Raw genomic sequence first — 12,597 nt, 5'->3', positions numbered from 1 at the left:
TTCTCCTTTAAGGCATGGGCCACGCATTGTATATTTTACAAATAATCGCAGCAGGCTGAAAAAATATCATGACCAAGGAAGAGGCATAAAAGTTACACATTTCAACTGGCTCCTCTGGCTCTCTTTATACTTGGGTTCCCTTATCAGCCCTATGGTTTCTCCCACATGTTCTACTGCTTGTGGGGACCCTGTCAATGGTAACTCACCATCAATAACCACACCCCACATAACATACATGGACCATCTGTTGGCTCTGATGGCCTTAAATGATTATAAATGTGTTGACACTGTGAGACTGTGCATATGCAACCTATCCAGTGAACCATCTGCCACCATGTTATGAAGGAGGGCTATAAGGGTTACCTACTAGATGCTTGCCACTGGGGGTAAGCCTTCTTTTTTAACGCAGTGCACATTTTTATATCATTTATCATACCTCTGTTGTTTAGCACTGCTGCTAAGTTAGGATCTTTTATAGATGCATGGAACATTTACTTTATTGCCATAATAGTAACACCTATTGACAACTGGGCTTCCCAATTATCTGTCCGTCCCACGTTATGGAGAGTTCATCGGGGAAGCAGGAGAACATGGCCATAGAAGTTGGGTAGTAAAGGAAAATCTAGTGGAGAAATCTTATTACTGGCATTGACTATGGATATGTAACGCCAGCATGCAAGCATCCATAAAAACAAATACCACACATCGGTCACTACCTCCACCTTGAAATCAGAGTCGCGTGTGCATATTTCTTGAACACAGCCTATAGCCAAACCCTTGAATAAGCTGGCTTGACCGGCAAATGTCAGCTCTACTTGGGAAATGGCTGCTGCTGTGGGCCATGGGAATGCATTAATATACTGCTAAAAAAAAGAAGCTTATACCAGCGCTGATGGTGGTGGATAACCTTCTGCCCAAACAGAACTAATCTTCTGTGTCATTTGTACCCGAGCCCTTTCAGGGAGTGACGTGGAGCACACAGATTAGACCTGAGATTGTGACAATATTTTTGTCTACTGGCCATATTTTTTCTCTCTGGATTGCAGAGATCAATTGCAAATTCCAGAGTTACAAACTTGATTGCTAACATTTTGTATCCAATACCCCCCAATAATTCTAAGAGGTTATATATATATATATCGATTCATTGATATGGGATGTTTACAAACTATATGCTACCCATTTTGAGGGCACTAGCAGAGCACAAGAACACGTTTTCCCCTACCATACAGAAAGGACCTGGCCTCTGCAGATGCACGCGAGTGCCATTAATTCTTAATAGCACCCCCGCACATCTAGCAAACATGGGTGCTTTTGGTGCCACTAAAATTCATGGTGCTGCAGCGCCATTCAGTTTGGTGCAGTGTGCTATAAAAATTGTGCCGCGGTACTTTTAGCATGTTTCGCAAGCTATTGAAATTTATGGGCTGCCCTAAATGCGTCACATGGAAATGCATGGGAAAGTGCACAAAAAAATGCACACACATAGACGCACCTTTATGATGTGGACCAGCCCTAGGATGGTTCGTTTGGATTGTGACATGTGAATATGTTTTATTTCCAGTGTATATTGTGTGACTTGCGTGCTGCTATTTGAAAAAACTCAAACAGGAGATAATAGTGTATCAAATGAAGCGAACAGCTGCAACCATTTGGAAGTGCACTCAGAACACTAATGTGAATGTAATAATGTCTATAAAATAGTGCGCTTGTTCAATTAACTATAACCAAGTAAATCTTGAGCAAAGATTAATATACTTAGTGAATCAAAATAAGTAACAAGATAATCCAAGTGAAAAAACAAAAACCCAAGTGAAAAACAATAAATATAAAATGAGTAAATTATAGGACGTCAAAGTGCAAAGACATGGGGTTGACAATCCATTTCGTAATTTGTAGAGAGAAAAAAAATATCCAGTGAAGCAAAGGATCAAACAGCAACCACCCCCACCAATGAATAGATTGGCCGCTCACTTCCAGGAATGACCATAAGGTCAGACAAAGCTTTAAATCTCAGTGGATAGCTGCTCAGATCCCCGCTGTATAGGCTCCAATACATCTGCATAAACACTCCGATATCATGCCTCTTGAACGAACGTCACTCAGAGAGAGCAAAAATACCCATAGCGCAATATTGTCAGTAAAATATAACAAAATGTATTCAATACCTGCTTACATAAAAGTTTGATGACATCCGCAGTACAAATAGGAGTAGGAACACAATCGCCTCCTCACCACACTTTGGTACTCTGTGAGACACTGGAAGTGACGTCACAAGGCTCCATCCGACGCATGGCGTCACTGGTCACGTGACTTCCTCATGGATCAAAAGACTCAGTGTGAAAGGGGTCCTAAAGTAGAACTAAATGCAATAAACTTTTTTCTCTACAAAACACTTCAGCGCTAAACTCAAGGCAAATCTTCAATCTCACTTCCTTTCACAGTGCTAATCAAGGGTGTAACCCTGCACTAACCGGGAAGACTTCCAAACAGACTGCAAAAAAAAAAAATATACACAGGAGGGTGCAACCACCTTGTTCATTACCATTGATAAGTTTATTGAATCCATAAAGACAAATGAATACTCACAAGCAAAACAGATCTGCTCCAGCTCAGATGCAATGTGCCTCGTCCTAGGAACGAATGGCCCCACTGTCTTTCCCCACTCCTATCCTCCCTCTTATCCCTTCTTCTCATCCACATCAAGAAAAGATTCATTTTCTATTCGTGTGTTCATAGATGATGCAAGAATTGTTGAATGCTATCCAACCTAGCATCCTTTCACCCTTAACGATTATGAAATAGAATGACCTTTAATACTGCTAGCTCTGCTTGGACATTCCAGATCTAGGTATTCATACTCTTATCCATCCACCATACTTCATGATAATACCCCATCCATACAGTCAAATACTGTGAATCCCTGTCTTTTTCCTCAAGTCTTACCAGCATATATACCAACACCTCCCCTCTTGTTGAACTGCCCGGCCCCAGTGGACCACCAGCTGGGCATTGGCTCTGACACCCCCTGGTGATGATCAGAGGACACTATGCAGCTTATTTTTAACATTGGGTATTATTTCTAGACCTACTACCCTAAAAGGTATGGATCTACATGGAAAATCATGTTGAGCCAAAACATAGCATTATACTTTGTATACAATTCTAAATGTGTTTTCTCCATTGTAGAAGTTGTAGACAATCTGTTCTTTTTAATGTTCTTGCACCCCTCAAGAAAAATCTATTTCAAAATGCGTTGGATGTTTTCCATCAGCATTCTGTTTGGGGTTTCCCCTTTCGAGTACAATGTATCTGGATATATCATCCAACCCAATTTTAACATGTATTGTCATAAATATCTTTTGTAGTTTTTTATTAATAAAGTATTTGTTAAACCACTTCCGGACCGGCTCACACCGATATACGTCAGCACTTTTTAAAGAGGGATATCATTGTTATGGTAGAAGCTAGCTAACATAACCCCGGTATCCTCTTCTTCAGTGAGCGGTCCGGTTTCTGATAAAAGTGGTCTCTGCGGCAGATTCGCCGCAAGATCACTTTTACAGACGGCGGGAGAGGGCCACCCTCCCGCCACTCTTAGGGTGCCCTCTGCCACTGGCAGAGGCGCTCAGGTTCTTCTCCCCGTTCAGTATGGAGATGAGTGGGGGGGAAGATGGCCCCCACCCGTCCCCATACCATTTCAGAGCGGAAGTGACGTCAAAACGTCACTTCTGCCCATAGCTCTTAAAAGGGACATTTTTTTAATTAATTTTTTTTTTTTTAAACAACAATTTTTTTTATTGCATTTTTGTGTAAATATGAGATTTGAGGTCTTTTTGACACCAGATCTCATATTTAAGAGGTCCTGTCTTGCTTTTTTTCTATTACAAGGGATGTTTACATTCCTTGTAATAGGAATAAAAGTGACAATTTTTTTTTAAAGAATAGTGTAAAAATAAAAAGTAAAATAAATAAGAAAAAAAATAAATAAAATTTTTAACGCCCCCGTCCCGCCGAGCTCGCGAGCAGAAGCAAACGCATACGTGAGTAGTGCCCGCATATGAAAACAGTGTTCAAACCACACACATGAGGTATCGCCGCGATCGTTAGAGCGAGAGCAATAATTCTAGCCCTGGGCCTTCTCTGTAACCAAAAACATGCAACCTGTAGAATTTTTTAAATGTCGCCTATGGAGATTAAGGGTAAAAGTTTGTCACCATTCCCCGAGCGGGCACAAATTTGAAGCGTGACATGTTGGGTATCAATTTACTCGGCGTAACATTATCTTCCACAATATAAAAAAAAGTGGGCTAACTTTACTGTTTTATTTTTTTAATGCAAAAAAGTGTGCTTGTAAGACCGCTGCGCAAATATGGTGTGACAAAGTATTGCAATGACCGCCATTTTATTCTCAAGGGTGTTAGAAATTTTTATATATATATATATATATATATATATATATATATATATATTCACACACGTATATATACACACATATATATATATATATATATATATATATATAAAAAGCTTAGGGGTTCTAAGTAATTTTCTAGCAAAAAAAAAATGATTTTAACTTTAAAACACCAAACCTCAGAAAGAGGCTCGGTCCTTAAGTGGTTAAAAACAACCTTTTCAACGTTCTTCTACATACTAACCCAGAGGTGCTAAAGTCCCATTTTGAGGGTTTTTCTCCACATATAGGAACAAATGTTGACGCGTTTTGTGGGTAGCTCTCTGATCGTTCGGAGGAAAGGGGCATGACCCCCGAAATGCATCATCAATCCAGCCATTTGTTCCTAGGACGAGGCACATTGTGTCCGAGCTGGAGAAGATCTACTTTGCTTGAGGTTTCTCATTAGCATTTGAGTATCCATTGGTCTTTGTGGATTCAATAAACTTATTAATGGTAATGCACAAAGGTGGTTGCACCTCCTGTGTGTTTTTTGCAGAACTAAAAACGCAAAACTTTGTTTTTTAGTATTGGATAGAGTGAAGAGGAATTGGATCACTAGTCAGGTTTTTATTGCTGTTTGTGCCCCCAATAGAGATTCACCCTCTCTATTCGTCCTGTTTATTGAGAGGGATTTCCTCTTACAAAGAGAAATCTCCCCAATGGGGTACAGATGACAAAAAAAAAAAAAACTAACAGCGCTCCTTTACTGTAATGTAAAACCTTTAGCTCTACTTTAACTGCTTTAAGACTGTCCACAGTAAAAGGACAACTTTATTAACCACTTCCTGCCCACCATATAGCAATATGACGTGCGGAAAGTGGGGTTTCATTATCCTGACTGGATGTCATATGACGTTCAGCAAGATAAGCGGGGGGCGAGCGCAGCATGGTGATTGGTGGTGTGGTGTGTCACTCTGACACACTGCATCTCCGATCCCAGTAAAGAGCCTCTGACGTAAGCTCTTTACCATGTGGTCAGCTGTGTCCAATCACAGCTGATCACAGTGTAAACAGGAAGAGCTGTATATCGGCTTTTCCTCCACTCTGACGGGGGGGGGGGGGGGGTGTCTGCGCTGATAATCAGCTCATTGATGATCAGTGCAGACCCATTGAGGGTGCCCACTTCAGATCACCAGGGATCAGTGCGCATTAGGATGGCACTCAGTGCCCATCAGTAATTGCCTTCCAGTGCCATCAATTAGTGCCACCCATCAGTGCTGCATACAAGTGCCGCATCATCAGTGGCAAATCAGTACTGCAGTGCCCGTCAGTGAAGGAGAAAACTTACTTATTTACAAAGTTTTGTAATAGAAACAAAAGAAAAACTTAATTTTTTTTCAAAATTTTTGCTCTTTTCTTTTATTTGGAGCGCAAAAAATAAAAACCCCAGTGGTGATCAAATGCCAAAAGAAAAGAAAGCTCTATTTGTAAGGAATAAAAATAATAATTTTGTTTGGGCACAGTGTTGCATGACCGCGCAATTGTCAAAGTGTGACAGCACTGAGAAGAAGGGGGAGGGGGGAGTGCCCAGTATTGAAGTGGTTAAAGGGGTAGAACAAAAACATTTTACATATTGCAGCTTACCAATCATTAGAGGCTTTTGTCCTGTTTTCACCTGATGATCGGGCCAGTAAGATACTACTCCCCCCCCACACTCTGTATTAAGAAGCAACAGACACCTGTGGACAGCAGCATGGTCAGACTGGGGGAGAGTAGTGTTAAGCCTCATACACACAATAGGACTTTGTACAAACTTTCCCGTGGATTTTTGTACAAAGGGCGTTAGCCGTAAACTAATTAAGCATACACACGGCAGGACTTTTTCAACCAACTGTCACCAAATCACGTGGTTTTTCAGCTCTTTACCGCCACCCTTTGGTCAACTTCTGTATGGTGGTCTGATCTTTTGCATTGGTTCTGAGCATGCGTGTTTGTACAGTAGGTGACCGCGATATTGTGTCAATCTTGCCGCTGTTATCGGCGAGATTTGACACCTGCGAGCCCTGTCGCAGGAGCTAGCTCGCTCATCGGGAAAGGAAAAATGTGTTTTTTCCTTTCCCGATGAGCGACAAGCATTGCCGACAGGTGTTTGGTATGAATCATGAGGGGGAACCCCACGCCAAATTTTAAACAAAAAAACGGCATGGGTTCCCCTCCGAAAGCATACCAGGCCTTCAGTCTGGTATGGATTTTAAGGGGAACCCCCTACGCCAAAAAAACGGCGTGGGGGTCCCCCCAAAATTCATACCAGACCCTTATCCGAGCACGCAGCCCGGCCGGTCAGGAAAGGGGGTGGGGAACCGAACCGTACCAGGCTGCATGCCCTCCACATGGGGGGTGTGCGCTCTGGGGCAGGAGGGCGCCCTGCGCCCCCCCCCACTTCAAAGCACCTTGTCCCCATGTTGATGAGGACAAGGGCCTCTTCCCAACAACCCTGGCTGTTGGTTGTCGGGGTCTGCGGGCGGAGGGCTTATGGGAATCCGGAAGCCCCCTTTAGTAAGGGGGCCCCCAGATCTCGGCCCCCCACCCTATGTGAATGAGTATGGGGTACATTGTACCCTTACTCATTCACTTGGGGAAAAAAGTGTCAATAAAAAAATCATCATGCCCCGGGACTGTGACGTCATAAGGGGCGGGGTCACCAGGTGACATCATCCGGTGACCACGCCCCATGCCTCTATGTCATTGCGCACCTCGCACACGGCATTACAGCGGGAGAGAGCGTCGTGTCAACATCAGAAGAAGACAAGAGGGAACAAGACGACGGAGAAGATCGGGCCACCGCTAGCAAAAGAGCAGAAGATAGCGGAGGAGCCCGGCAGAAGTACCGGAGACCTGGAGAAGAGGCCGGAGAGCGGGAGAAGAACCGGACACCTGGAGAAGAGGTCGGAGAAGTTGGAAGAGACCCCCTGAAGTCGGAAGAAGACCCCCGGAGCTGCCTAATAAAATTACTTTAAAAACCTGTCGTGTGTTTTTTTTATTGACACTTTTTTCCCCAGGTGAATGAGTAGGGGTACGATGTACCACATACTCATTCACATAGGGTGGGGGGGGCCGGGATCTGGCGTTCGCTCGTCCCCTTTCCTGACCGTCCGGGCTGCGTGCTCAGATAAGGGTCTGGTATGGATTTTGGGGGGGACCCCAACGCCGTTTTTCGATGTAGGGGGGTTCCCCTTAAGATTCATACCAGACCTAAGGGCCTGGTATTCCCTAGGAGGGGAATTCCCTCTCGCTGCAATAGGAAAATGTGTTTTTCCTATTGCAGCCAGCGGGAGATGTACAGTACCCTGTCGCCGAGAACCAGCGCGATGTGATCACGCTGGAAACATTCTCGCGGGCAGGTACTGTAGTTTACAAAAGTCTGATGGTTTTGTGTACACACGATCGGACTTTGCTCCATTGGACTTTTGTTGCTGGAAAGTTTGTCCGTTCGTACAGGCAACAAAAGTCCGATGAAAACTGAAAAAGTTTGTCCGATGGAGCGTACACACGGTCGGATGTTGCCTTAAAGTAGATGTAAACCGAAATTTTTTTTTTTTTTTAATGTCACATTGTAGAGTATACGATTTCCTATCATTTGAGCCCAGTCTTGCCACACAGAGTTAATCCATCTCTGAGCAATCCTCTTTTATTTTTCAGTGAGATAATTCTTGACAAACTGAGAAAAAAACTTTGTCAAATACGCCCCCTTATATATATATATATATATATATATATATATATATATATATATATATATATATATATATGTGTGTGTGTGTATTATATAGCTGTGTCCAGCAGCACCCCCCCCCCGTAAATGACATGTATAGCGTTTCCGTCCTTTCCTCCGCTCTCCATCCTGACAGAGCCCGCAGGAATGGAGGGGAGTCGGCTGCAGGGGATGAGGGGGGTGGAGGAGGAAGACACAGTGGGCGGATAAGGACAGGAGGGGGGCCAGAGAAGAAGGGGAGGTGGTGGAGGAGGACACAAGGAACAGTCGGGGGTGATCGGTGCAGCAGAGGGACAGCCGTGAGCACCGATCTCCCTGCATGGCGTTTGATCAGCTGCTTCTCCTTCTCTGCCTCCCGTGGCTTTCAGCGGAAAAGCCATTCAGGGAGATCCGTGCTCACAGCTGTCCCCGCCGCACCGATCATCCCTGACTGTCACTGGACAGTGACACATGAAGTGACAGGAGTCATGAGCGCGCTCTTCTCCTGTGCGCGCACTTTTCACTCCAGCCAGGCGCGAGTGTAGAGGTGGGTGGGGAGTCTGGTGATGTCATGACTCCGCCCACCGAGCGCCATACAGTGGACCCGCCCACTGAATCCGGCGTTTTTGGGGGCTCCAAAAAGCTAAAGGGGAGACATTTGAAAGGTAAGGATACATGCAGGAGGAATGTATATCCTTATAGATCACCCCTATGGCAGTACTTTTAAAGTGGATGTAAACCCACTCCCATCTTTTTTAAACAGCTAATTTGCATGTTTGTTGTTAAAAAGTCCAATCGTGTGTACGGGCCTTTAGATGTACTAAAGGATTTAGATGCACTAAGAGACTGAAGCAAAACTTCAGCTAAGACTTATTAACCACTTAACCTCCAGAAGATTTACCCCCCTGCATGACCAGACCATTTTTTGCAATATGGCATTGTGTTATTTTAACTTACAATTGCTTGGTCATGAAAATGCTGTACCCAATAAAATTTGTCATTTTCTTTCCCCAGAAATAGAGCTTCCTTTTGGTGGTATTTAATCACCTCTGCATTTTTTGCGCTATAAAACATAAAAGGCTAACACTTTGATTAAGACTGATAAAAAAACCCAAAAATCTAATTTCTTCATAAATTTAGTCCAATATGTATTTCTCATACATTTTTTTTTTTTTTTTTTTTGGAAAAATCTCAATAAGCCTATATTGATTGGTTTACATGAATGTTATAGCGTCTACAAACTATGGTGTTTTTATTTATTTATTTTATACTAGCAATAGCGTGATCAGACACTGCGATATTGCGGCAGACAAATCGGGACACTGACACTTTGTGGGAACCAGTGCCACGAATACAGTAATCAGTGCTAAAATGATACACCGTCACTGTATTAATGACACTGACTGGGGAAGGGTTAAACATCTAGGGGGATGTATTTTTGCTGTCTATCCCTTCTTATCTGTACCGTGATAGTCCGCTTGCACCTTACCTTGGACAGCTTGGAGTTGGGGTCCTTGCTCCCAAAAATGTCTGTCCTAAATAAATTCGGATGATGGTACACCTTCATATAATTTATCCTGATGTGTGAGGCCAGCAAATCCTTTCTATCTAGGGGGATCAAAGGGTTAACTGTGTGCCTTGCCAGTGGTTTTGTGACATGTGCCTGCTGCTTTTACTAGGGGACGAGATGGATTTTATTCCCAGCTTTGCAGGGACACAAAATCTATCCCTTCCTCCCCGTCAGAATGGAGATCTGCCTTGTTTACATATCAGATCATTCTGTGTATTTTTACTGACAATCTGCGGGTGGCGGCGGACATCCAGTGCCCAGCCCCCGCAAACCGGCTTCGGCTGTGAGCAATCACAGCAGAAGTGGGCTGCTGGCGGCATGCGTCTCCTAGGTGGAACTGCAGAATCACGTATATACTGTATACACACATACACACTTGGTAAAAGTGCTATGGGGTGGTCCTTAAGAGGTTAAGCAGTAACAGCAAATGGTTTTGTCCCTTTTGTGATGAAGGTTTTACATTTATAAATTAAAGCTAATCATTATAAGCACCCCTCAGTGGTAAATGGTTTGTCTTACCCCTAACTGCTAAATCTGCAGGACAGCTTGTTCTGTTGAAAAACAAAAGACTTTGTAGCTGGATCACTATGTGAAAATAAAAGGAAAGAAAGCCTAAAAAAGGAAGCAGCCACCACATCAAAGAATTGGTTAGCTGCAATAAAATAAATGTTTGCTTTTATGTTTAATGCCGCTTTGAGGATGTCACAGGAGGGAACAGCATTAGTTCGCCACAGCAAAAAAAGCTGAGCCTCAGGTTAGTAAAGCTTAAAGAGGAAGTAAACCCTGGTGGGTTTTACTTCCTCTTTATTTCCCTGCAATGGTAAAGCATAGTAACCCATTATGTGTCACTTACCTGAAACCGAAGCCCGTGATGTCTCTGTTGTCCCCACGAGCAGGTAGCATCCATCTTCGCCCCTCTTGCTTCCGGCCCGCAAACTCCTGCTCTGTGACTGGCCGGAGTCACATGACGTCACTCACGCGCATGCACGCTGGAGCCGCCAGTCACGGCATGACCCCCATTAGAAACGGGACAATGTACCCTTTCTAAAATGCGCACGCGCCGATGACATTGGTGCATGCGCCGTAGCGCTCGGCTTTTTAGTAAATATCCCCTAAACCATGGAGGTTTAGGAGCTATTTCAAGCACCTACAGCTAAGCCTTAATATAGGCCTACCTGTAGGTAAAAGTGGTTGTACAGGGTGTACAACCACTTTCAATCACCAATAATAAAAAACTGCCTATGTGAACTTGTCAGAGTTTTGTATTCAAGAGGATCCCATGTATAGTAAACTTCATGTAGATGCAGGCAAAAAACAGACGCACAGACATTAGTGTTTTTTTTTTTAATCAAAAGTCATTATTAGAGAAAAAGTCATACTAGAGAAACATTCTGTTATATTTGAGTCCTGCAGAACGCAGTGCATGAATCCAGAAACCGAGCAGGATTTCAGGGTAAGGGCTCACTTCTGTGATCAACTGAATTAGTTCAATTATTTATACATCTAGATTTGCTTCAGAGGTTATTCAGATCCATTAGTGTTCATGAGATGAACAGAATACAGCGAGTAGATGACGTTAAGCGATTACAGGGCGATCCCTCCATACAACCCATGTCATTTCTAGAGAGGCCACAATTTATCAGTAATTCATTAGAGAGGAACATGCAGGTGTATTAGGACCATATCAGGTACTGACCCCTCCAGAAATAAAAGGGGAAGATGGTTCTTCACTTCTCAGTTGCATGACAGTAGCAGTTGCTGTTTATCCCAAATGAGTCCAACTCATCAGCTCTTCATTCCATTGGACTTCAGCTATGGTGGTTCACATTTATCTGGTAGTGGTTTATAACTTTACAGCTTGGCTTTCACGGGCTGCAGTTGTAGGCTCTGCAGTTTCATGGCTAGTCCCATATTTCCGTTGATTTTCAGCTTGCCCTGGAAGAAAGCCTGAGAGGACAAGTATAGGATTAGCAGAGATACACTTACAAAGATGTTTTAAGAACCGCAAATACAAAGACTTTGAATGAGGTGTGGCACTGGTATTGATGAAATAAAAAAAAAAAAAAATCAGATTTATTGGTTCACACAAGATCTACAGTAGCCACAAACAGATGTCAGGTATATGAACAGATTCATAATGTTGAACACATTGTATTGCAGTAAAACACAATTTTCCATAACAAAGGTCCAAAATAATTGCAAGGATGCATCTTAGTGACCCGATGTGTTTTGTGTACACCAGTTCACTTCCTCAGGGGTTGATGCAAACTTGATATAAAACTGTTATGCCCCGTACACACGGTCGGATTTTCCGACGGAAAATGTGTGATAGGACCTTGTTGTCGGAAATTCCAACCGTGTGTAGGCTCCATCACACATTTTCCATCTGATTTTCTGACACACAAAGTTTGAGAGCAGGATAACAAAATCCGTTGTCGGAATTTCCGATCGTGTGTACACAAATCCGACGCACAAAGTGCCACGCATGCTCAGAATAAATAAATAAAGAGATGAAAGCTATTGGCCACTGCCCCGTTTATAGTCCGACGTACGTGTTTTACGTCACCGCGTTCAGAATGATCGGATTTTCCGACAACTTTGTGTGACCGTGTGTATGCAAGACAAGTTTGAGCCAACATCCGTCGGAAAAAATCCTAGGATTTTGTTGTCGGAATGTCCGAACAAAGTCCGACCGTGTGTACGGGGCATTAGAGGGAATACCCTCAGTGACTCCATGATGATCAGCGAAGCAACAAACACTCTGTGCTAGAGCACATGTTCCACCATGTCATCATCATGGAAGCCATTATGTTGGTTTGGCCCCACATTCTCCCAGTTTGGCCTACCGAGCCTTTTTGGATCTTACACCCACAGCTCCCG

At 43.4% G+C, this 12,597-nt stretch overlaps 2 protein-coding genes across 5 annotated transcripts in view; both read right to left on the bottom strand.

The window, feature by feature from the left end:
• Positions 1-2,738, bottom strand: part of PODN (podocan) — a 123,064-nt gene extending 120,326 nt beyond the window's left edge. For 2 of the 3 annotated variants that reach the window (XM_073593509.1, XM_073593510.1), the window contains exon 1: positions 2,590-2,738. In XM_073593509.1, coding sequence (XP_073449610.1) covers positions 2,590-2,718 — 129 coding nt within the window. In that variant the 5' untranslated portion in view covers positions 2,719-2,738. The remainder of the gene's footprint in view (positions 1-2,589) is intronic. The other variant, XM_073593511.1, reaches the window with a different exon arrangement.
• Positions 2,739-11,046: 8,308 nt separating this feature from the next.
• Positions 11,047-12,597, bottom strand: part of SCP2 (sterol carrier protein 2) — a 66,062-nt gene continuing 64,511 nt past the window's right edge. For both annotated transcript variants that reach the window (XM_073593506.1, XM_073593505.1), the window contains one exon: positions 11,047-11,664. In XM_073593506.1, the coding sequence (XP_073449607.1) occupies positions 11,569-11,664 (96 nt within the window). In that variant the 3' untranslated portion in view covers positions 11,047-11,568. The remainder of the gene's footprint in view (positions 11,665-12,597) is intronic.

The sequence above is a fragment of the Aquarana catesbeiana genome, linkage group LG07, assembly GCF_042186555.1.
Source record: "Aquarana catesbeiana isolate 2022-GZ linkage group LG07, ASM4218655v1, whole genome shotgun sequence".
Lineage (NCBI taxonomy): Eukaryota > Metazoa > Chordata > Amphibia > Anura > Ranidae > Aquarana > Aquarana catesbeiana.
The sequence above is the reverse complement of the archived record's forward strand: the minus strand, read 5'-3'. Positions and strand labels throughout refer to the sequence as shown.